The sequence below is a fragment of the Rana temporaria genome, chromosome 3, assembly GCF_905171775.1.
Source record: "Rana temporaria chromosome 3, aRanTem1.1, whole genome shotgun sequence".
In the NCBI taxonomy this organism is placed as follows: domain Eukaryota; kingdom Metazoa; phylum Chordata; class Amphibia; order Anura; family Ranidae; genus Rana; species Rana temporaria.
This window is the reverse complement of record NC_053491.1, coordinates 233,047,338-233,069,423: the sequence shown is the minus strand read 5'-3', so window position 1 is coordinate 233,069,423 and position 22,086 is coordinate 233,047,338. Positions and strand designations below refer to the sequence as shown.

The 22,086-nt window shown below is 45.2% G+C and overlaps 1 protein-coding gene across 4 annotated transcripts in view; it reads left to right on the top strand.

Annotated features, from left to right (window-relative positions):
- The window catches only part of RGS14 (regulator of G protein signaling 14), a 186,202-nt gene that overhangs the window by 126,652 nt on the left and 37,464 nt on the right, over positions 1 to 22,086 (top strand). For all 4 annotated transcript variants that reach the window (XM_040344454.1, XM_040344453.1, XM_040344456.1 and 1 more), the window contains 2 exons: positions 13,916 to 13,992; positions 19,049 to 19,175. In XM_040344454.1, coding sequence (XP_040200388.1) covers positions 13,916 to 13,992; positions 19,049 to 19,175 — 204 coding nt within the window. The remainder of the gene's footprint in view (positions 1 to 13,915; positions 13,993 to 19,048; positions 19,176 to 22,086) is intronic.

Sequence of the window (22,086 nt, the reverse complement as noted above, 5' to 3'; positions counted from 1 at the left end):
TTCCAGCATTGAAGAACACATCATGAAATGATATGTTGCAGATAAACTTGTTGCACTTATTACAACTAATCAGTGCCGGGACAAGGTCATTCGGTGCCCAGGGCGAAGATAAAAGACTGTGCCCCCCCGCTGTGAAAAGCTGCAGCGCCTACGATGGGATCTATACTAATGCATCAGTGACAGTGCATTAACCCCATTCCTGCTGCATATTACCAATACCATTGCTAATTAAGCAAACTCCCCTCAGAGACTGCAGACATGATATAAGACAAAAGATGGTCAGAGATTGAGAACATAAACCAATAGATGGTTTGAGACTGAGGACATGATGCAGGTGATGGTTAGAGACTGAGGACATCATACTAAAGATGGTCAGAGACTGCAGACATGATACAAGATATCAATGCAGTCTCACCAGTGCCCATCAAATGCAGCCTATCGCTGTGCCCATCAATGCCACCTCTCTGTGCCCATAATCGCAGCCTCTATGTGCCCATAATCGCAGCCTCACTGTGCCCATAATCACAGGCTCACTGTGCCCATTAATGCAGCCTCACTGTTCCCATCAATGCCACCTTACTGTGCCCATAATCGCAGCCTCTCTGTGCCCATAATCGCAGCCTCTCTGTGACCATAATTACAGCCGCACTGTTCCCATAATCGCTGCCTCTCTGTGACCATAATTTCAGCCTCTCTGTGCCCATAATCGCAGCTTCTCTGTGCCCATAATCGCAGCCTCTCTGTGCCAATAATTGAAGCCTCTCTGTGCCAATAATACAAGCCTCACTGTGCCCACCACAGCCTCTCTGTGCCCATAATTTGAGCCTCTCTGTGCCCGTAATTTCAGCCTCTCTGTGCCCATAATCGCATCCTCACTTTGCCTATGAATGCAGACTCACCATAGCCTGCCCTGGATCACACATCTGACATCTCCCGCAGCACTGTGTGTCACATAGCTGGGTGTGTGTGTGTTCGGCGGTACCGTAACAAGGTCCAGCCCCTTGACCATCTCGTTTGATAGGCGGAACACTGATTCAATCTGCTACCACATGAGCCAGTCTGGGGGGCGGGACCTTGTTACGGCACCGCCGAACACACACACAGAACCAGCTCCCTGACACACAGCGCTCCTGGTCAGGACACCGGCGCTGTGTGACAAACAAGAAGAGGAGGTGGGAGGGGAGCGCTGAAGCCACAGATCAAAGCGGCCCCAGGACAGGCGGCCTGTAGCGTGACCTCTGCTGCGCCCCCCTTCCTCCAGTAAATGGTCTCGCCCAGGGCATCCATCATTTCTGCCCACCCCTTGTACCGGCCCTGCAACTAATAATGTTATACGTGGATTTTTTTTTTTTATCTTATATACTTATACATTCACAATATGTTTCTTAAAGTCAAACTAATTCTGCTTAAAAAAGACCTCTTTGTATATGTTGTTTATCAGATGCACAGCTTGTAAACACAGATCGCAGTTACGCTTTTGTAACACGTGTTTGTACAGTATGTTTAGCATCACTACTTTAAAGTGTATCTAAACCCAAAAACAAAAATGTTATATATTGCAGTTTATCAGTTCTTAGATGTGTTGGCTGCATTAGTTTCCATTTTTCAAGTGGTTTTCCCCTCACTTGGTTATTCTGACAATAACACACTTCCTGTCCCTTTCTTGTCTACACTGATTTCTCCACTGCATCCGTGGAAAGAGGCCATGGTTGCCACCCAGGCCAGACTTCAAGCATGTCTGCCTTTGTTCATATCTATTATATGGTAGTCAATGGTAATTTATACGAAAGGTAACATTGGTCTCGCTGTCTTTTCAGTTCACATGAAGTGCCAAAGACACTGCACTTCTGGCAAGATCAATAGGTATTTTCTGTACTTACTCAAATGTTCTTAGCCTGATAAATGAAAAGTATTGCAGCCAGCACATTTAACTTATCTTGTCCTGGCCCACTTGAAAAATGGCATTGGCTATCTTTCTCAACCAGATCTTTGTAGTCTGCCCAGGCTAATTCCATTTTTTTGTATAATCTTTATTTAACATTTTTAAGCAGTACAAAATAATGAGAAATAATAATTATCTCCAGATGCTACACCATCAAAAAATATAAAAAAAGATGATAGTGAGAAAAACAAGCACAACATAACAAGTGAATCCTCTCCTGTCCCAGATATTCGATCTACGTGGACTGGTCCTAGTCTGTCTCCCCAAATAAAGGGCAGAGAAGCTTTTATGGAAACTCAGAGCATTATGACAATAGGCTTGCAACTCTGGGAAAAAAAATAAAAAAAATAATAGTATGATTAGAATTAAATGAAATTAACTTAGAGCGTATAAAACCAAAGAACACTGTGAAAACTGTCATACTAAAAAAGTTCACACCTGGTTCATTATCAATTAAATGCAGCAACATCAAGGGCACTAACTCCTAGGTTCTGGTCTGCCTGGACAAGCTGCTTAAATGCTGGGTCTGCAATGGCTAACAAAGCTACATCAAGACTGGAAGACACTGGAGCAGAATCAGAAATATAGGTGCCCCAGGCCACCCAGGTGGAGTTAAATTTTTCTCGAGTACCCTGACAGGTAGCCAGCCACTCCTCCGCCTCCATATTCTCCTGCACCTTCTGAACCCATTCAAGCTCACTCGGTATACGTGGGTTCTTCCAGTGGACTGGTACAGTGTTGCCAACCGTCCGTATATTTTCGTAAAAACGGACACTTTTTTCCCCTGTTCGTAAATGTCCGTGGTTGCGGGAATGTGCCAGTAAAAGTAACCGAGATCGGTTGGGCTTGGAACTGCGCATGGAGATTGGAGGCAGGGGGTGATTGGAGGCAGGGGGTGATGGTGGCTGCGGTGGCACCGCAGAGGGGGATGGAGGCAGGGGGAGATTGGAGGCAGGGGGTGTTAGTGGCAGGGGGTGATTGGAGGCAGGGGGTGTTGGTGGCACCGCAGAGGGTGGGGGATGGAGACGGGTTGTTGGTGGCACTGCAGTGGGGGATGGAGACAGGGAATGATGGAGGCAGGGGGTGATTGGAGGCAGGGGGCCTGGGGGAGATTGGAGGCAGGGGGAAATTCGAGGCAGGGGGAGATTGTGGCACCGCAGAGGGGGGTGAAGGCAGGGGGTGTTGGTGGCAGAGGGGGATGGAGGCAGGGGGTGATGTGACTAAATAAATTGCCCTTATTATATATCAAAAATAACAACAATATGTTTTTTTACCTTAATGCCTAGCGTACTTGTTTGTAGCCTAAATACTGAAATTTGCACCTAAAAATGTAATTTAGTAACTTTTGTGAAATGCCAGTAAAAACGTGGCTGCACCAGTAAATTTCGGGTGTCGTGCCAGTAAATTTCAATCTGGTAGGTTGGCAACACTGGACTGGTATGAGGTGTTTTGCAGCATTGGGAAGGTGAGAGAGAGTGAGAAATAGAAATAGGGGGAACATGAAGCGGGAAGTGTTTTGGTGAAGCGGGCAGATCAATACCTACAGTATTCCATCCGATACATGCCTACGGACCATGGACCAAAGGGCATTGGATAATTCCATTTTAATATTAGTGGAGGAAGCTTCTTTTATACATAACCAAAGTGTTATATGCCCTTATCACTGGAATTAATTAGTAGTCTATCTTTTTAAGATATTCCCCATCGCACATGTTCCTGGAATGGGTTCGATCGTAGTGGGTGCTGCAGCAACAGCCAGCTGGAGATTGGAGACATCACAGATCAATACACAAATTTGCCAGAACACCATGGATCACCTAGTGTCATCCAAAAGTTTTATTGGAAGTGGATCACATCACAAAGGACAAAGTGCAATGTTTTGGAGGTGCGAAGGACCCCTTCATCAGGCATGTGACAAAGGTGTCCCGCACAGTTCTAAAATGTTGCACTTTGCCTTTTTCATATGATATGATCACTCTTCAATAAAAGTTTCGGCCCACACTAGATGATCTGTGGTGTGCTGGCAAATATTTGCATTCATATTTTAAGAGTGTCACCGCTTCCTCAGTATACAGCAGTATAAATGAAAACAGACAGGAGAGGCATTTGTTCTTTTTAAATAGCGTGTGGACAGGGCTGGTTAAGGAATATGCACCATATCTGCATTTAACCTTCTTATTGTACTTTTAGAACATGTTAGTGTTTTATATACCAAGTATGCCAGGCAACATTGCACATTTAAACTTTAATTTCTTCTTTCTGTCCCTGTGATTTTAGAGTTTTTATCATAAACCCAGTCCAGCGTAAACATTGCTCTGTTTACATTCAGCTTGTCTGCAGTAATTTCAATGCTAGTAGCCATAAATTATTTGCATTCTGCAATGTACTTATTCAATCAATAAAGATCCCAAACTAGAAAAGCAGCTTCAGCTAAACCCTACTAATCCACCTAGTAAATATGTTTCCACAAAAAAGCAGAATGCACAACGTCTTTGGTTCATTCCTTGTTTTAAGTGTTGAGACTGTAAATTACCATTTGTTGGATGTTTGGTTGCTCACTATTTCATGTACAGACAAGGTCAAGATCACTTTAGAATCCAGTTGCATTGTGTCCATAGTTTTGTTTCCAAAATAGCACCAACATTTTGTCAATGTATAGAGTATTTATTCATACATATATGCCAAATTTTTAACGTGCATACAAGTTCTGCAGCAATGTGCACAGCATGAGGAACATCAGTCTATAATCCAGAGGGATTTACAATCTAATATTCCCACTAAAAATATAACCAAATACACAACAAAAGTCTATTTTGGTTACCTTTAAATACCTTCAAGTGTTTTTTTAGGCTTTGAGAATAAATTGGAGCACACAAACAAAACCCACAAAAGCCTGCAGAGAAAATGTAAACTCAGATTGGGTGCCTAATTAAATTAAAATGCATTAACATTTTTAATCTATAATTGATGTGGCTGTACACGTGGTAACAACATTAGAGTATCTGTTTCTAGGACTTGCTTGAATGGTCTATTTAATTCATAGAGTGCTTGCAAAATAATCAAATACGAGTTAAAAATAAATGAAACAGCTGGATGAAGCTGAAAGTTCTGCAATATACCAGTTGACCACTAGGTGTCACTTTTAGGTTATGTTTCGCTGCAGTTATTGCCATGGTACATCATTATACACCACACCTATTGTGAGTCTGATATTTTCCTAAAACTGCACATTATGAAATATTTATATTGAAGAAACAGAGCTGTTCAGATTTGTATACAGTATCCAGAGAGCAAATTTCTGCCAGTTAGATGGATTTATGCAAGGGAAATCTCTAGGTAGAAGCTGGGCTGCACAGACCTGTATGACATGACCAGTAATAAGAATTATAATTTGTCTATATTATATGTTGTATATGATATTACATTTTAAAGCTTTGCTATATAAACTATTTATTTTATATTAAAAATACAAAAATCCATTTGATCTATTTCACTTAAAAAGGGAATGGGATACTCAGTAATCAGTGCTAAATGGTTGGGAAAGTTAAGCAAATAGTTAAAAATCTGTACAACCCAAGTATAGCAAGCAGCCAATACTGCAGATTAAAACCAAGCCTTGTCAACAGCACACTGTACAAATAAGGTCATGGCAATGGATAAATACGTTATTCCGAGTCTAGAAAAGGAAGAGATGTTTCTAAGTATTCTTACGTCTGCTTTAAAATGTGTCCCTGGATACTTGTTATCTTTGAAATGCCTGTGCCCAGTGTTATTGTTATATGAGTGGAGTTAGTGAATTTATGCATTTGAACAGGGCCATAACCCAAAATACCAGGGCCCTTATGTCACTGCTTTTGAATAGTAACACACTGATATTCAGTATTCATGCACTGAATGCTGCAGCCAGTTAGATTTTGGGGACTGCAAATATAAAACAATGTCAGGGTACTAGCTCCATCTCTGACAGATTCTCGCACATGCCCAGTAGAATGACATTTCGGCGCATGCCTGTGCGTGGTTTGCGCGCACGCATGCGCGGTATGGCAGCGCGCCGTGTGCGTGGAAGCGCGCACGTGCATGTATGCGGCAACCCTGGGGCCAATCAGAGGCCGGACATTCCTATTTAAACCAGCAGCCTTCCCTGAACAGGTTGCTGGTTTGTCTTCAGCTCCTATGTGTTTACCTGTTGCCGTACCTGCCTGTTTTGACCCGGAATTCCTGACGACTCTCCTCTCACCCGGAACCTCTGACCCTTTGGCTAACGTTACCTGGATTGATGTTGTCTCCTGCCCCTTGACCTCGGCTTGCTCTCATGGACTCCCTCTGAACTCTCCTGCCCTTGACCCTCAGCTTGTGACTCGGATTTGCCCTCATCTCCTGTGGACCCTACCAGACTCACCTACCAGTTCCTGCCTGACCAACGCTTGTCTCCAGTCTTCTGCACCTGCCCTGCTTCTGTCAGCTGCACCAAGTCTTCCTGCCAGCTCCCGGCGCCGGTGCCTCCTTGTGCCGTCCCTCCTCTGTCCCAACTCCAGGGAGTGGTCTGCACAGGGTCGCAAAGGTGAGCCGCCCTCAGCATCTCGGTCTCGGTGAGTACAGGTTCTGACAGTACAAACCAGCCAGATGTCTGAGACCGACAGGGCGCGCTCACCCTTTGAGACGCTGTGCCAACAGGTCTCCGCCTTAACAGAGGCAGTCCAGAAGCTTCAGGAAGGCTACCTCCAGATTGATGGCCGCCTCCAACAACTGGCCGGTTCCCCAGGTCCATCCACTGCGGCCCTAGCCTCTTCACCCGGACCTTCTGCTGCCCAAGCTCCTGCAAGCCCTGCCATGATGGGGAGTAATCCCGAACCCCGGGTCTCCATGCCCGAGCGATTCTCAGGCGACCGCCGGAAATATCGGGCTTTCAAGAATGCCTGTTCCCTTTACCTGGCCTTGCAACCTAGAACTTTTGCGACCGAAGCTGTTAAGGTTGGATTCATAATCTCTCTCCTTTCTGAGGAGCCTCAAGCATGGGCACACTCCTTAATGGAACAACGCAGTCCAATACTTGACTCTATGGACACCTTCTTCACCCACATGGGGAAATTATACGACGACCCCCTACGTGCAGCCACCGCAGAGGGTACTCTGCACAGCTTAAATCAAGGGAGACGGCCGGTGGAAGACTACACCGCCGAATTTAGAAAGTGGTCTGCTGACACAGGCTGGAATGAGTTGGCCCTCAGGTACCAATACCGCCAGGGCCTCTCTGAGAACCTAAAGGATGAGCTTGCAAGGTCGGCACCCCCTGCCTCTCTGGAGGATTTAATCCAAACCGCCACTCAGCTGGATAGGCGCCTTCGAGAACGTCGTTCGGAGAGGTTCCAGTCCAACCGGCCTAACTGGGTTCCACCAAGATATGCTCCAGTACCTCCGCCTCACCCAGCTCCACCAAACACCTCATTACCCGACCCAGAGCCGATGCAGCTTGGTATAGTACGGGCCCCCCTGACTCCAGAAGAAAGACTCCGGAGGCGTCAATCTAACCTCTGTCTGTACTGCGGAGCCGCCGGACACTTTTTGCGCACTTGCCCAGTAAGGCCTTGTAAGTCGAAACCTCCATCTGCTATCAATTTCCCGGTTACCAGTTTGCCTCAGACTTATGTTATCCTCTTTCTTTCCCTACAGCTCCCGGAAGGGGCAACACGTCTGCCGGCGATAATTGATTCCGGGGCCTGCAGCTGCTTCTTGGACTCATCCTTGGCCCAAAAGCTGCGTATCCCCTGCCGTACCAAGGATTTTCAGCTGCAAGTTCATCTGGCTGATGGCTCTCTTCCCCGTTCCGGATTGATTACCCAGGAAACCCTTCCTCTTTGTGCCATCTCAGATTCTGGGCACCGGGAGTTCCTCTGTTTGGACTTGATCCCGTCCCCCATGTTCCCTATCATTCTGGGTCTCCCTTGGCTACAAGTTCATCTGCCCTGCATTGATTGGCTCAAGAAAGAAGTCAGCTTCCCTTCCACCTACTGTTCCCAGCACTGTCTCGCACCCGCTCCAGTCGCCTGCTCCACGCTAGCTACTCCACCTGAAGACCTACAGCATGTTCCTCCAGCCTACCTAGACTTCAAGGATGTCTTTGACAAAAAACAAGCCGATTGTCTCCCACCACATCGGTCATATGACTGCCCCATTGACCTCTTGCCCGGATCTGAAATTCCCTTTGGGCGCATATTCCCCTTGTCAGAGACTGAGTTGAAGACCCTCAAGGTCTATATTGAAGAAAATTTAAGTAAGAAGTTCATCCGTCCCTCCTCCTCGCCAGCGGGGGCGGGGATCTTCTTTGTCGAGAAAAAAGATGGATCGCTTAGACCCTGCATTGATTATAGGGAGTTAAACAAAATTACCATCAAGAACCGGTACCCGCTGCCTCTAATCCCCGAGCTCTTTCAAAGGTTCCGATCAGCTCAGGTTTTTTCTAAATTGGACCTCTGAGGCGCCTACAATTTGGTCCGAATAAGGGCAGGAGATGAGTGGAAGACTGCGTTCAGGTCCAGATTCGGGCACTTCGAGTATCTGGTCATGCCCTTTGGGCTCTGTAATGCGCCCGCCACCTTCCAGCATCTAGTCAATGACATTTTTCGACAATTTTTAGATGACTTCCTCGTAGTCTACTTGGACGATATTCTCATCTTTTCAGCCACAAAAGAATTACATCGGCAACATGTCAGGCAGGTTCTCACCATCTTGAGACAACACCGGCTTTATCTCAAATCAGAAAAATGCGAGTTCGAAAAGACATCAGTGCAATTTTTAGGATTTATCATTTCTGTGCATGGGGTAGCCATGGATCCCCAGAAAATCAGTGCTATTCAGGAGTGGGCACCTCCAACAGACAAAAAGGGCGTTCAGCGCTTCATTGGCTTCGCCAATTTTTATAGACGATTCATCATCGGTTTTTCATCAATTGTTTCTCCCATCACCAAGTTGACCCGCCAGGGGCACCGCTTCCAGTGGCCACAAGAGGCTCAGGAGGCCTTTATCAAACTCAAAACGGCCTTTACCTCGGCACCTGTACTTTGTCATCCGGATTCTACGTTACCTTTTGTTCTAGAAGTGGACGCCTCGGAATCTGCTACAGGCGCTATTCTTTCCCAGAGACAGGGACCGAAGTCGCTTCTTCACCCAGTAGCCTACGCCTCTCGGAAACTAAGTCCTCCTGAGCGCAATTACGACGTAGGCGATAGAGAACTACTGGCCATAAAATTTGCACTGGAGGAGTGGAGGTACCTGCTAGAGGGGGCAGCGCATCCCATTATCATTTTCACTGACCACAGGAACCTGGAATACTTACGGTCTGCAAAACGCCTTAGGCCCAGACAAGCCCGTTGGGCTCTTTTTTTTGCTCGCTTCAATTTCCATATTACCTATCGTCCTGGCGCAAAAAATGGAAAAGCTGATGCCCTCTCCAGGATGTTTCCAGAGACGCCCGATACTTCCGAGCCCAGCACGATCCTGTCACCTCAAAATTTTTTGCTTCTCCCTCAAACAGATTTGTTGACTGCTCTAAAGACCGCATGCCAACGGTGCCCTGATCATGAGGTTTCCTCCTTGGAGAAAAAGGACGACCTGCTGTGGTCTCGTGGGAAGATTTTTGTTCCAACAGAGGCAAGACAGTTAATCCTCAGCACCTTCCATGATCGTAAATTGGCTGGCCATTTTGGTACCCGTAAAACTTCCGAACTGATCTCTCGCTCCTTCTGGTGGCCTAAATGGAGGTCCGACTGCAAGGATTATGTCTCTTCCTGCATTCGCTGCCAGCGGAGTAAGGGGCCAAACACGAAGACCTGGGGGCTGCTGAAACCCCTTCCTATCCCAGAACGGCCCTGGATTGACATCTCCATGGACTTTATTGTCGATTTGCCTCCTTCAGCCGGGTTTACCACGATCCTAGTCGTGGTGGACCGTCTGTCCAAGATGGCGCATTTTTTGCCCATGGTGGGTACGCCCTCCGCGGCAGACACAGCCAAAATCTTTTTTAAAGAGATTATCAAGCTCCATGGAGTGCCCAAAAGCATAGTATCTGACAGAGGTACTCAATTCACATCCAAATTTTGGAAGGAACTTTGCAGAGCTTTGGAAGTGAAGATCTGTCTGTCCTCGGCCTATCACCCTCAAAGTAATGGCCAGACAGAGCGCACTAATCAAACGCTAGAACAGTATCTACGATGCTTTTGCTCAGTCTCCCAAGACGATTGGTCCTCCTTGTTATCTACAGCCGAGTTCGCTTACAATAATTCCATACATTCTTCCACAAACCAAACCCCGTTCTGGGCTAACTTCGGTTTCCACCCTTCCTTTTTGCCGGACTCCATCCCGGAAACATCTGTGCCAGCGGTCCAGGAACGTGTGACCTGCATCCAGCAAAACTTTCAGAAGTTACAGTAAAGCATGCAGCAAGCTCAGCAGGACTATAAGAGGTTCCATGACAAGGGGAGGAAGGATTGCCCTGTCTTCAAAGTGGGTGAGAAGGTCTGGCTATCCGCCATCAACCTCAAGTTACCTATTCCCTCTCGGAAGCTGGGTCCAAGGTTCATCGGGCCATTTGAGATCAGGCGAGAAATCAACCCAGTAGCTTTTGAGTTGGCTTTACCCAGGTCCTACAAGATCCACCCTGTGTTTCACGCCTCTCTGCTTAAGCCCGTTGTGTCTGACCCCTTCAACGGTAGAGAAGAACTGCCGCCACCACCAGTGGAGATTGAGGGTGAAAAAGAATTTGAGGTGGAGGCTATCTTGAGCTGCAGGAAAAGAGGAAGGCAGTTGCAATACCTTATAAAGTGGAAGGGATATCCCCCTGAAGATAACTCTTGGGAGCCTTCCCGGAATCTCCATGCCCCTCGCCTGATTCGGGCCTTTCACCTGGAACACCCGGAGTTAATGACCAGTTTGGGCGTCCGGAGTCCGCCCCTTGGGGGGGGGCACTGTCAGGGTACTAGCTCCATCTCTGACAGATTCTCGCACATGCCCAGTAGAATGACATTTCGGCGCATGCCTGTGCGTGGTTTGCGCGCACGCATGTGCGGTATGGCAGCGCGCCGTGTGCGTGGAAGCGCGCACGTGCACGTATGCGGCAACCCTGGGGCCAATCAGAGGCCGGACATTCCTATTTAAACCAGCAGCCTTCCCTGAACAGGTTGCTGGTTTGTCTTCAGCTCCTATGTGTTTACCTGTTGCCGTACCTGCCTGTTTTGACCCGGAATTCCTGACGACTCTCCTCTCACCCGGAACCTCTGACCCTTTGGCTAACGTTACCTGGATTGCTGTTGTCTCCTGCCCCTTGACCTCGGCTTGCTCTCATGGACTCCCTCTGAACTCTCCTGCCCTTGACCCTCAGCTTGTGACTCGGATTTGCCCTCATCTCCTGTGGACCCTACCAGACTCACCTACCAGTTCCTGCCTGACCAACGCTTGTCTCCAGTCTTCTGCACCTGCCCTGCTTCTGTCAGCTGCACCAAGTCTTCCTGCCAGCTCCCGGCGCCGGTGCCTCCTTGTGCCGTCCCTCCTCTGTCCCAACTCCAGGGAGTGGTCTGCACAGGGTCGCAAAGGTGAGCCGCCCTCAGCATCTCGGTCTCGGTGAGTACAGGTTCTGACAAACAACCTCCTCCTCCTCTTTTTTACATGAGTTCCAGGCAGATAACAAAGAACATATTTTAAAATATTAGTTGCCTGGCTATCTCTGGCTTCAATACTTTTTGAATCAATGAAAATCATGTAGCACGCAAAGAGTGAGAGTTAGAGGACCTGATCAACATAATTTTGGGGGACAAGTGAGTCGAATTGTGGAAGCCATTTCATGAGACTGACAACCAGTAATCTTGCGATTTCATAAGCAAAAGTCAGCAGTGGAAGCCTATCCCAGATAGCAAGCAATTGAGCTGCAAGTTTGAAGATGACTTGCTAAGCTTTTGCTAGACTTTCCAGGCTTCACAAGTTTGTTGCACAATTGCAGCAAGTCCACATTGCATGACTTCTTTCTTTACAAACATTCTGCAAGTCTGCTGAAAGTTCTGGTTCAGTTATGTTGTACAATAGTCATCCCACCACAGGGGTCACTGTGACTGAATTTCCATTCTGTAGAGTTGCAGAGCTCTTGCTGTAGTCTCACCATTACAACTTTGCTCTTGCTAGAGGCTTGCCACGCAAATTTGCTACAAATTGGAAAAGTGTCAACTAGAACCACTGCGCCAGTGAAAATGTGCAGGAAGTTAACAGACTTACAATTCAACACTGCCACAAATATGTGGCAAGTTATCCTTGCTACCTGGGATACTGTATTTTCACTCAACTCAGGTTTAATTTAAATAAAGCGCAGAACAATATGTGGTCACAAGTGAAAATATTTATATACATCATGACTGCTTTATGCTTGGAGTGATCCTGTCACCCTTTTCGTTAGCTGTTACTTTTTAATATATCTACGTTTATGTGTCTAAAACATATTATATGTAGCAAACCCTGGAGCTGCTTTTGTTTGTTCAGTCCGTTACCCTGCCTTTCATCCCCAATGAACTATCCCAGCCCCTCTGGAACACCCAGCAATGTGATTAATGGAATAATTCAGCAGGAATACACAACAAAGTTCTTCTTGTAGTTTACTTGAAGAAAAGTACAATTTAAGTTAACATTAGTCAGTCAGGACTTGGTTGAAACGGTTTAAAGAAAACAGTCAGGAACACTATGCAAACAACGAAAGAAAGAGGTAACAATATGTACAGATTAAATAGACTCCCCAATAACTTTTGGTGTGTGATGGATCCTGTGGCTATAGGGGAACCCCAGGCCGGCCTACGATGCTTCTAGTACACACAAAGTGAAATTATTTCAATACCCATGGTGTGTCCCCTTTAAGAGCAACCGCGGTAATGTCCTGGAGGCAAAGCTTAGCGTTTTATTATCTTCACCGGCAATGTAGGAGCTCTGTGGACAATATTTGGATGTGGTATTCTATGAAAAGCATTAAAGGTTCCTGGACAAAGCCGCCTCACCAAATCCTGTACACAGTCAGCAGTCTTCCCCTAAGCGATCGATTGATCTTAGATGCAGGTGTGCCGCAGTGGCATTCAGTCATTGAGCTGTTGCAGGGTGTCCTTCTTTAGCATGGGCAGTGTGTTCCTCTGGGCTGGAGCTGAATAAACAATCTGTTCCTCTGGGCTGGAGCTGAATAAACAATCTGTTCCTCTGGGCTGGAGTTGCAGGCTGTGTGCCCTTTGGTAGGCCGCGATTCCACACACACATAGAGTGCAGGAGATGCTCTTCTGATGGGGTGCAGGTAAAAAGAAGCTCTTATCTCCTCCCCCACAAAATCGTTTGCTGCTGTCTGCCGATTGGCTCAGGCTCTTTCAATAGGGAGTTTACTGACAACCTCCAATAGGGAGTTTACAAACAAGCAGTTCTGAGTGTCTGTGTGTGAAGAGAGAAGGGGGGTTCCCTAATAGATTAGATCAGTCTGGAGAAGTACCTGCTACATATATAAATGTGTCGTTTTTGGTGAAAGAGTGTATATTAAACTAACACTTTTAATACCTATGGATGATATTGAATGATGAGTTATTAGAACATCTATTTGATTGTATTGCTATTTGTATCCTTACTGGGGGGATTCACTGTCTGTATTATTCCTGGCCAACATTGTTACCAGGACAAAAAGTGAGTGGAATCCAACATTTTTGATTTGTCACAGGAACAGGAGGTGACGAGGGAATCTTTCAATGAATAAGTCTGTTTTGGTAACACAACAAAGATCTCCTATTTCTTCTTGATGTGTATCTGAGAAAGCAAGAGATTTAGAATTTTCCCCAATGGGACTGAAACAGCAGAAACAATACTGTCGGGGTCTACCTATTCTCAAACTAAATAATATATTTACCATTTAATGTCACTAGCCATTATTATCAATTACTGTTATTTTATTGTCTATAATTTATCTTCTTTCAGAAAGCGCTGGCCCTGGATCAGGACTGCATGGTGCTATCTGACCAGGAGGTGAGATTGGAGAACAGGATCAGTTTTGAGTGAGTTGGGCTTCCTTTTTTTGTTCTTTCTGTTTCTAATTTTAGCATAATTCATAGTCCTTACCATAGTCTTACCAAAAGATATGATGCAGTCTGGGAAGACCTTCATTACTTTACTAGTATGTTTTGGCCCATGACAAAGATTCAGTTTAAAGATCAGCAGAACAGAAACATAAAGGTAGAATGTGCAAATTTCCAATGCTAATCATAGTGTTACTATGTTGCTCTGGTAATGTATTTATTTCAGGTACGTATATTGCGCCATCAATTTAGTGCTTAACATACAGTGCCTTGAAAAAGTATTCATACCCCTTGAAATTTTCCAAATTTTGCCATGTTATAACCAAAAACGTAAATGTATTTTATTGGAATTTTATGTGATAGCCTTTTTGGTTGAGAGAGCCATGAACACCAAAATGTATTTCTGTGAGAGCCATACAATATGTTTAAAACTAAATACAAGTAAATGTGTGCACTGTAATATCCACATCTCCCCCTTTCTGTAATATCCACATCTCCCCACTGTAATATCCACATCTCTCCCTTACTGTAATATCCACATCTCCCCCTTACTGTAATATCCACATCTCTCCCTTACTGTAATATCCACATCTCCCCCTTACTGTAATATCCATATCTCCCCACTGTAATATTCACATCTCCCCCGCTGTAATATCCACATCTCCCCCTTACTGTAATATCCACATCTCCCCACTGTAATATCCACATCTCCCCCGCTGTAGTATCCACATCTCACCCCACTGTAATATCCACATCTCCCCTTTACTGTAATATCCATATCTCCCCACTGTAATATCCACATCTCCCCCTTTCTGTAATATCCACATCTCCCCCTTTCTGTAATATCCACATCTCTCCCTTACTGTAATATCCACATCTCCCCCTTACTGTAATATCCACATCTCTCCCTTACTGTAATATCCACATCTCCCCCTTACTGTAATATCCATATCTCCCCACTGTAATATTCACATCTCCCCCGCTGTAATATCCACATCTCCCCCTTACTGTAATATCCACATCTCCCCACTGTAATATCCACATCTCCCCCGCTGTAGTATCCACATCTCACCCCACTGTAATATCCACATCTCCCCTTTACTGTAATATCCATATCTCCCCACTGTAATATCCACATCTCCCCCTTACTGTAATATCCATATCTCCCCACTGTAATATTCACATCTCCCCCGCTGTAATATCCACATCTCTCCCTTACTGTAATATCCACATCTCCCCACTGTAATATCCACAATCTCCCCCGCTGTAGTATCCACATCTCACCCCACTGTAATATCCACATCTCCCCTTTACTGTAATATTCACATCTCCCCCGCTGTAATATCCACATCTCCCCCTTACTGTAATATCCACATCTCCCCACTGTAATATCCACATCTCCCCACTGTAATATCCACAATCTCCCCCGCTGTAGTATCCACATCTCACCCCACTGTAATATCCACATCTCCCCTTTACTGTAATATTCACATCTCCCCCGCTGTAATATCCACATCTCCCCCTTACTGTAATATCCACATCTCCCCACTGTAATATCCACATCTCCCCCGCTGTAGTATCCACATCTCACCCCACTGTAATATCCACATCTCCCCTTTACTGTAATATTCACATCTCCCCCGCTGTAATATCCACATCTCCCCCTTACTGTAATATCCACATCTCCCCACTGTAATATCCACATCTCCCCCGCTGTAGTATCCACATCTCACCCCACTGTAATATCCACATCTCCCCTTTACTGTAATATCCACATCTCCCCACTGTAATATCCACATCTCCCCACTGTAATATCCACATGTCCCCTGCTGTAATATCCACATCTCCCCACTGTAATATCCACATCTCCCCCTTACTGTAATATCCACATGTCCCCACTGTAATATCCACATGTCCCCTGCTGTAATATCCACATGTCCCCTGCTGTAATATCCACATCTCCCCACTGTAATATCCACATGTCCCCTGCTGTAATATCCACATCTCCCCACTGTAATATCCACATCTCCCCCGCTGTAATATCCACATCTCATCCCACTGTAATATCCACATCTCCCCACATCTCCCCCACTGTAATATCCACATCTCCCCATATCTCCCCCACTGTAATATCCACATCTCCCCCACTGATTGTCTGCTTGCTTACCACTACACAAGCAGGCAGATCCACGAGCAGTTGAGGCGGATGATAAAGACGTCAGTGCGCTGCTCACCTAGGCCACCGCCGGGTGTACCAAGATGGCCACCGCTCCGGAGCTAGGCTGAAGCCGCGGCCTTTCCTATGGGCTCAATCCACGGATCGGTACACCACATGATCCGCGGATTGAAAGGCATATTTTTTTGTTAAAGATTTGTCTGCGAACCAGATGCAGCCATCAAAAGAGCCATAAGTTCCCAACCCTGTGATAGACCAACACAAAGTGGCAGATAATTGTGAAGTGAAAGGAAAATGATAAATGGTTTTAATTATTTTTTTTACAAATAAATATCTGAAAAGTGTGGCGTGCATTTGTATTCGGGCCCCTTTACTCTGATACCCCTAAATAAAATGTATTGGAACCAATTGCCTATAGAAGTCACCTAATTATTAAATAGAGTCCACCTGTGTGTAATTTAATGTCAGTATAAATACAGCTGTTCTGTGAAGCCCTCAAAGGTTTGTTAGAGAACTTTAGTAAACAAACAGCATCATGAAGGCCAAGGAACACACCAGACAGGTCAGGGATAAAGTTGTGAAGAAGTTTTAAAAGCAGGGTTAGGGTTGGAACATCTCACGGAGCACTGTTCAATCCATCATCTGAAAATGGAAAGAGTATGGCACAACTGTAAACCTACCAAGACATGGCAGTCTACCTTAATTGACAGGCCGGGAAAGGAGAGCATTGATCAGAGAAGCATCCAAGAGGCCCATTGTAACTCTGGAGAAGCTGCACTCCACAAATCTGGCTTTTTTGGAAGAATGGCAAGAATAAAAGCCATTGTTGAAAGAAAAGCCATAAGAAGTCCCATTTGCAGTTTGTGAGAAGCCATGTGGGGGACACGGCAAATGTCGAAAAAGGTTCTCTGGTCAGTTGGGACCAAAATTTAACTTTTTAGCTTAAAAGCAAAACGCTATGTGTGGCAGAAAACTAACACTGCACATTACCCTGAACACACCATACCCACCGTGAAACATGGTGGTGGCAGCATCATGTTGTGGAAATGCTTTTCTTTAGAAGGGACAGGAAAGCTGGTCAGAGTTGATGGGAAGATGGATGGAGCCAAATACAGGATAATCTTAGAAAAAGACCGTACACACGGTCCAAATTTCCGACAACAAATGTTCGATGTGAGCTTTTGGCCGGATATTCCGACCATGTGTAGGCGCCATCGGACATTTGTTTTCGGAATTACCGACAACAAATGTTTGAGAGCTGGTTCTCAATTTTTCGGACAACAAAAGTTCTTGTCAGAAATTCTGATCGTCTGTATGCAATTCCGGCGCACAAAAATCCTACCAATGTTGGAAGTCATTGAACTTAATTTTTCTCGGCTCGTCGTAGTGTTGTACGTGACCACGTTCTTGACGTTTGGAATTTCTGACAACATTTGTGTGACAGTGTGTATGCAAGACAAGTTTGAGCGAACAATCCCCTGGAGAAAAATATACGGTTTTGTCGGAATGTCCGATCGTGTGTATACGCGACATTAGAGTCTACAAAAGACTTGAGACTGGGGCTGAGGTTCACCTGTCAGTAGGACAATGACCCTAAACATACAGCCAGAGCTACAATGGAATAGTTTAGGTCAAAGCATATTCATGTGTTAGAATGACCCAGTCAAAGTCCAGACCTAAATCCAATTGAGAATCTGTGGCAAGACTTGAAATTTGCTCTTCACAGATGCTCTCCATCCAATCTGACAGAACTTGAGCTATTTTGCAAAGAATAATGGGCAAAAGTTTCACTCTCTAAGCTGGTAGAGACATACCCAAAAATACTTGCAGCTGCATGTAATTGCAGTGAAAGGTGGTTCTACAAAGTATTGACTCAGGGGGGATGAACACAAATGCATACCACACTTTTCACATATTTATTTGTAAAAAATTTTGAAAAACATTTATAATTTTCCTTCAATTTCACAATTACAGTATGTGCCACGTTGTGTTAGTCTATCACATAAAATCCCAATAAAATACATTTCAATTTTTGGTTGTAACATGACAACATTTTCAAGGGGTGTGATTACTTTTTCAAGACACTGTATGTATTGTACATTCACATCACTCCCTGCCCTCAAGGAGCTTGCAATCAAAGGTCCCTAACTCACATTAATACATACAGTACATATACTAAGGCCAGTTTAGATAGGAGCCAATTAAAGCGGGGGTTCACCCTAAAAAAATAAATACATTTTTGTCTACCATGCCATCCAGCATACTAGCGTGAGCTACAGTATGCCTTTATTTTTATTTTTTTAGCTGTACTCACAGTTTAATCCATTAGTTAAGTTTCAGACTCCCGCGGGGAGTAGGCGTTCCTATGAAGAGGGGAACATGATTGACGGCCGGCTATGGCGCGTCACACTTCCCGAAAATAGTCGAAATAGGACTTGGCTCTTCACGGCGCCTGCGCAATCAGCTCCTAGTCTGTGCGCAGGCGCCGTATAGCGCCGTGAAGAGCCGAATCCTACTCCGGCTATTTTCGGGAAGCGTGACGCGCCATAGCCGTCCGTCAATCATGTTCCCCTCTTCATAGGAACGAAACAAATGGATTTAACTGTGAGTACAGTGCAAAAAAAATAAAGGCATACTGTAGCTGACGCTAGTATGCTGAATGGCATGGTAGAAAGTTGTATTTTAGGGTGAACCTCCGCTTTAACTTACCAGCATGTCTTTGGAGTCTTTGGAAGGAAACCGAAGTACCTGTAATATCCTATATTCAAAATATGTTGAGAGTAACAACAAACAACCGGAAACATATTACTGTATGTTTTGCAATTGAAAAAATTACTTTAATTCTTGAAATTTTTTTAGGTTACAAATTGAATACCTGAATAAAAATTTGCGCATTGTGGCCAGGCCCTCAAAGACAATACAAGAGGCTTTACAATCAATTTTGAAGAAATATGGATTGAATAGCCAACATTTTGTACTAAAAAAGGTAAATATAAAAGCCCTATAGAGTTCTACAATACAGAAGATTGTTTAATAAAACATTGTAGAACTTTACAAGTTCAGTGCTAGCAATTGTCTGTAATTTACTTACTGCTGCAAGTTTTCTAAAACCAACTGTTAATTTTTTAGGGCAGATGTAAACCTGGTGAACTCAGAATGCTAATGCTATGATAGTTAAAACCCACTATCACACTGCCCATCTTAAAATGATTCCCCTGCTCTGTGTCTCCACTGGCAGTATTTTATGCTTCTGGGGCTAGATTCACATAGATTAGCGTAATCTATGTGATTTACGATCCGCCGGCGCAATTTTGCGAGGCTAGTGCAGTATTCACAAAGCACTTACCTCCAAACTTGCGCCGGCGGATCGTAACTCCCCCGGCGGAATTCAAATTCCGCGGCTAGGGAGTGTACAATTTAAATCAGGCGCGTCCCAGCGCCGATTTAACTGCTCATGCACCGCCGGCGAAATTTCCCAGTGCGCATGCTCCAAATGACGTCGCTAGGACGTCATTGTTTTCGGCGTTAACCTAAATTACGGCCATCCATATTCGCGACCGACTTACGCAAACGACGTAAAAATTCAAAACTTGGCGCAGGAACGACGCCATACTTAACATTAGCTACCCCTCATATAGCAGGGGTAACTATCCGCCGGAAAAAGCCGAACGCAAACAACGTAAAAAAAAGCGACAGGTGGGCGTTCATATCTGAATCGGCGCATCTCCTCATTTGCATATTCGTCGCAAGTAAAACATGAAACGCCACCTAGCGGACAGCGGAAGATTGCAGCCTAAGATCTGACGGTGTAAGTCACCTTTTCTGAAACCTTTGGGACAGTCAGGTGACGTTGCAGCGTCCTCTTAATCTTTGTCTCTTCTTCAGACTAGGAGGTCCTCACTGATGTAGAAAGTGATGCCGATGTGATGACATCAGAATCACTCTCCTCAAAAGTGTACACTTTGAATGAAGGCGTAGTGACACCCTCTCAGATCCTTGACACCTTGCCCTCACAATTTGCACTCGATCTTTCATGTTGAGTGACTTGGGCTGTCATTCATCCCGGAAAGACAGTGGATGTCCTGTAGTGAGTACTGAAGAAGACAGGTGAGTATTGAAGAATCTGCATCTAGAGGACCTATTCAAGAACTAAAATATTGCTTGGAGTTGGGATTTCAAGGGCTATCAAAAGCCCATAAATTAAAATAAAAAAAAGTAAACATATCATACTTGCCTGCTCTGTGTAATAGTTTTGCACAGAGCAGCCCCAATCCTCCTATTCTTGGATCCCCCGCTGCTGCTTCTGGCACCTCCCCCTTGCCGAAATCCCCTATAGCAAGTTGCCACTCGTGCATGCTCACTCCCAAGCTGCTTCTGTGTGTCAATAAAACACACAGAACACGGCTCAGCCCCGCCCCCTGCTCCCTCCTCACAAGCTGTGATTGACAGCAGCAGAAAAAATTGTCTCCCACTGTTGTGTCTCAGCCGATGAGGAGGGAGAGACCTGGGAGAGCAGCTGCTCTTGTGAACATCGCTGGATTGAGATCGGGTTCGGGTAAGTATTAGGGGGCTCTGAGAGCCGGTTCACACAGGGGCGACCTGGGATCCGACTTGAAGTTGCCCCAAGTCGTCCCAAGTCGTGTAGTTGAGAAAATCAATGGAATTGAATGGAGCCGTCTTATTACACACTACTGAAGTTGCTCCTGTACTACTTCAATACGACTTGTAGGCGACTTGTACCCATTGATTTCAATGGAGGTCGCCACAGAAGTCGGATCACTGTCTTAACTGAAGCAACTTTACAGGAAGATAACATACATTTCTCAGGCAAACCCCTCCCTCCCCCAGAGCTGATTGTTGTTTGAGTGGGCACTGGAAAGCCTCCTGTCCTGGAGGCGACTTGAAGTTGCCTTGTAAGTTGCCTGATGTCGTGTCCAAGTTGCCTCCCAAATTCGTGCTGGAAGTCGTGTTGCCCCTGTGTGAACCGGCTCTTAAGGGGAGCTATATATACACAGAAGGTTGTTTACCTTCATGCATAGAATGCTTGAAGGTAAAAAAAGACCTTAAGCCTTTACAGCTACTGTAGCCTCCCTGGCTGTATGATTATGTCAGATTTTTGAATCTCAAAGCAGTACATTGTTTTGCATTTTATTGTGGGCCTGTAATTCTGTAATAACGCACTTAAATCTGTGCAAACACGATCTGCACTTTCCAAAGAGAAGGGAAGGACAGCAGCTATATGCAGGGAGATGTGTTTCATCTCTGTGTATCATCTGAGACTATTCACTTCACTGAGTATAGCAGAGGGATTACAATCTCTTTAAGGTGTATATGCAAAAAGACATTGATTTGAGAAATCTGATACCAGCTCTAATGTCGTGTACACACGATCGGAAATTCCAACAACAAATGTTCGATGTGAGCTTTTTGTTGGAAATTCTGACCGTGTGTAGGCTCCTTTGGACGTTTGTTGTCAGAGTTTCCGTCAAGAAAAATTTGAGAGTGGGTTCTCATTTTTCCCGTCAGCAAATGTTCTTGTCGGAAATTCCGATCGTCTGTATGCAACTCCGACGCACAAAAATCCTACGCATCCTCGGAACTTAATTTTTCTCGGCTCGTCCTAGTGTTGTACGTCACCGCGTTCTTGACATTCGGAATTTCCGACATTTGTGTGACCGTGCGTATACAAGACAAGTTTGAGCCAGAATTCCTTCGGAAAAAAATCTGCGGTTTTGTTGTCGAAATTTCCGATTGTGTGTACACAGCATTAGAATTTAGCGTAGCCAGAATAATGACAATTGATCTGTGTTTTCTCTCTGAGTTATCGCACACCATTTCCCTGCCCCTTGCTATCTTATGCAAAATTCATGCAACTTCCATAAACAGTTAAAGGGGAA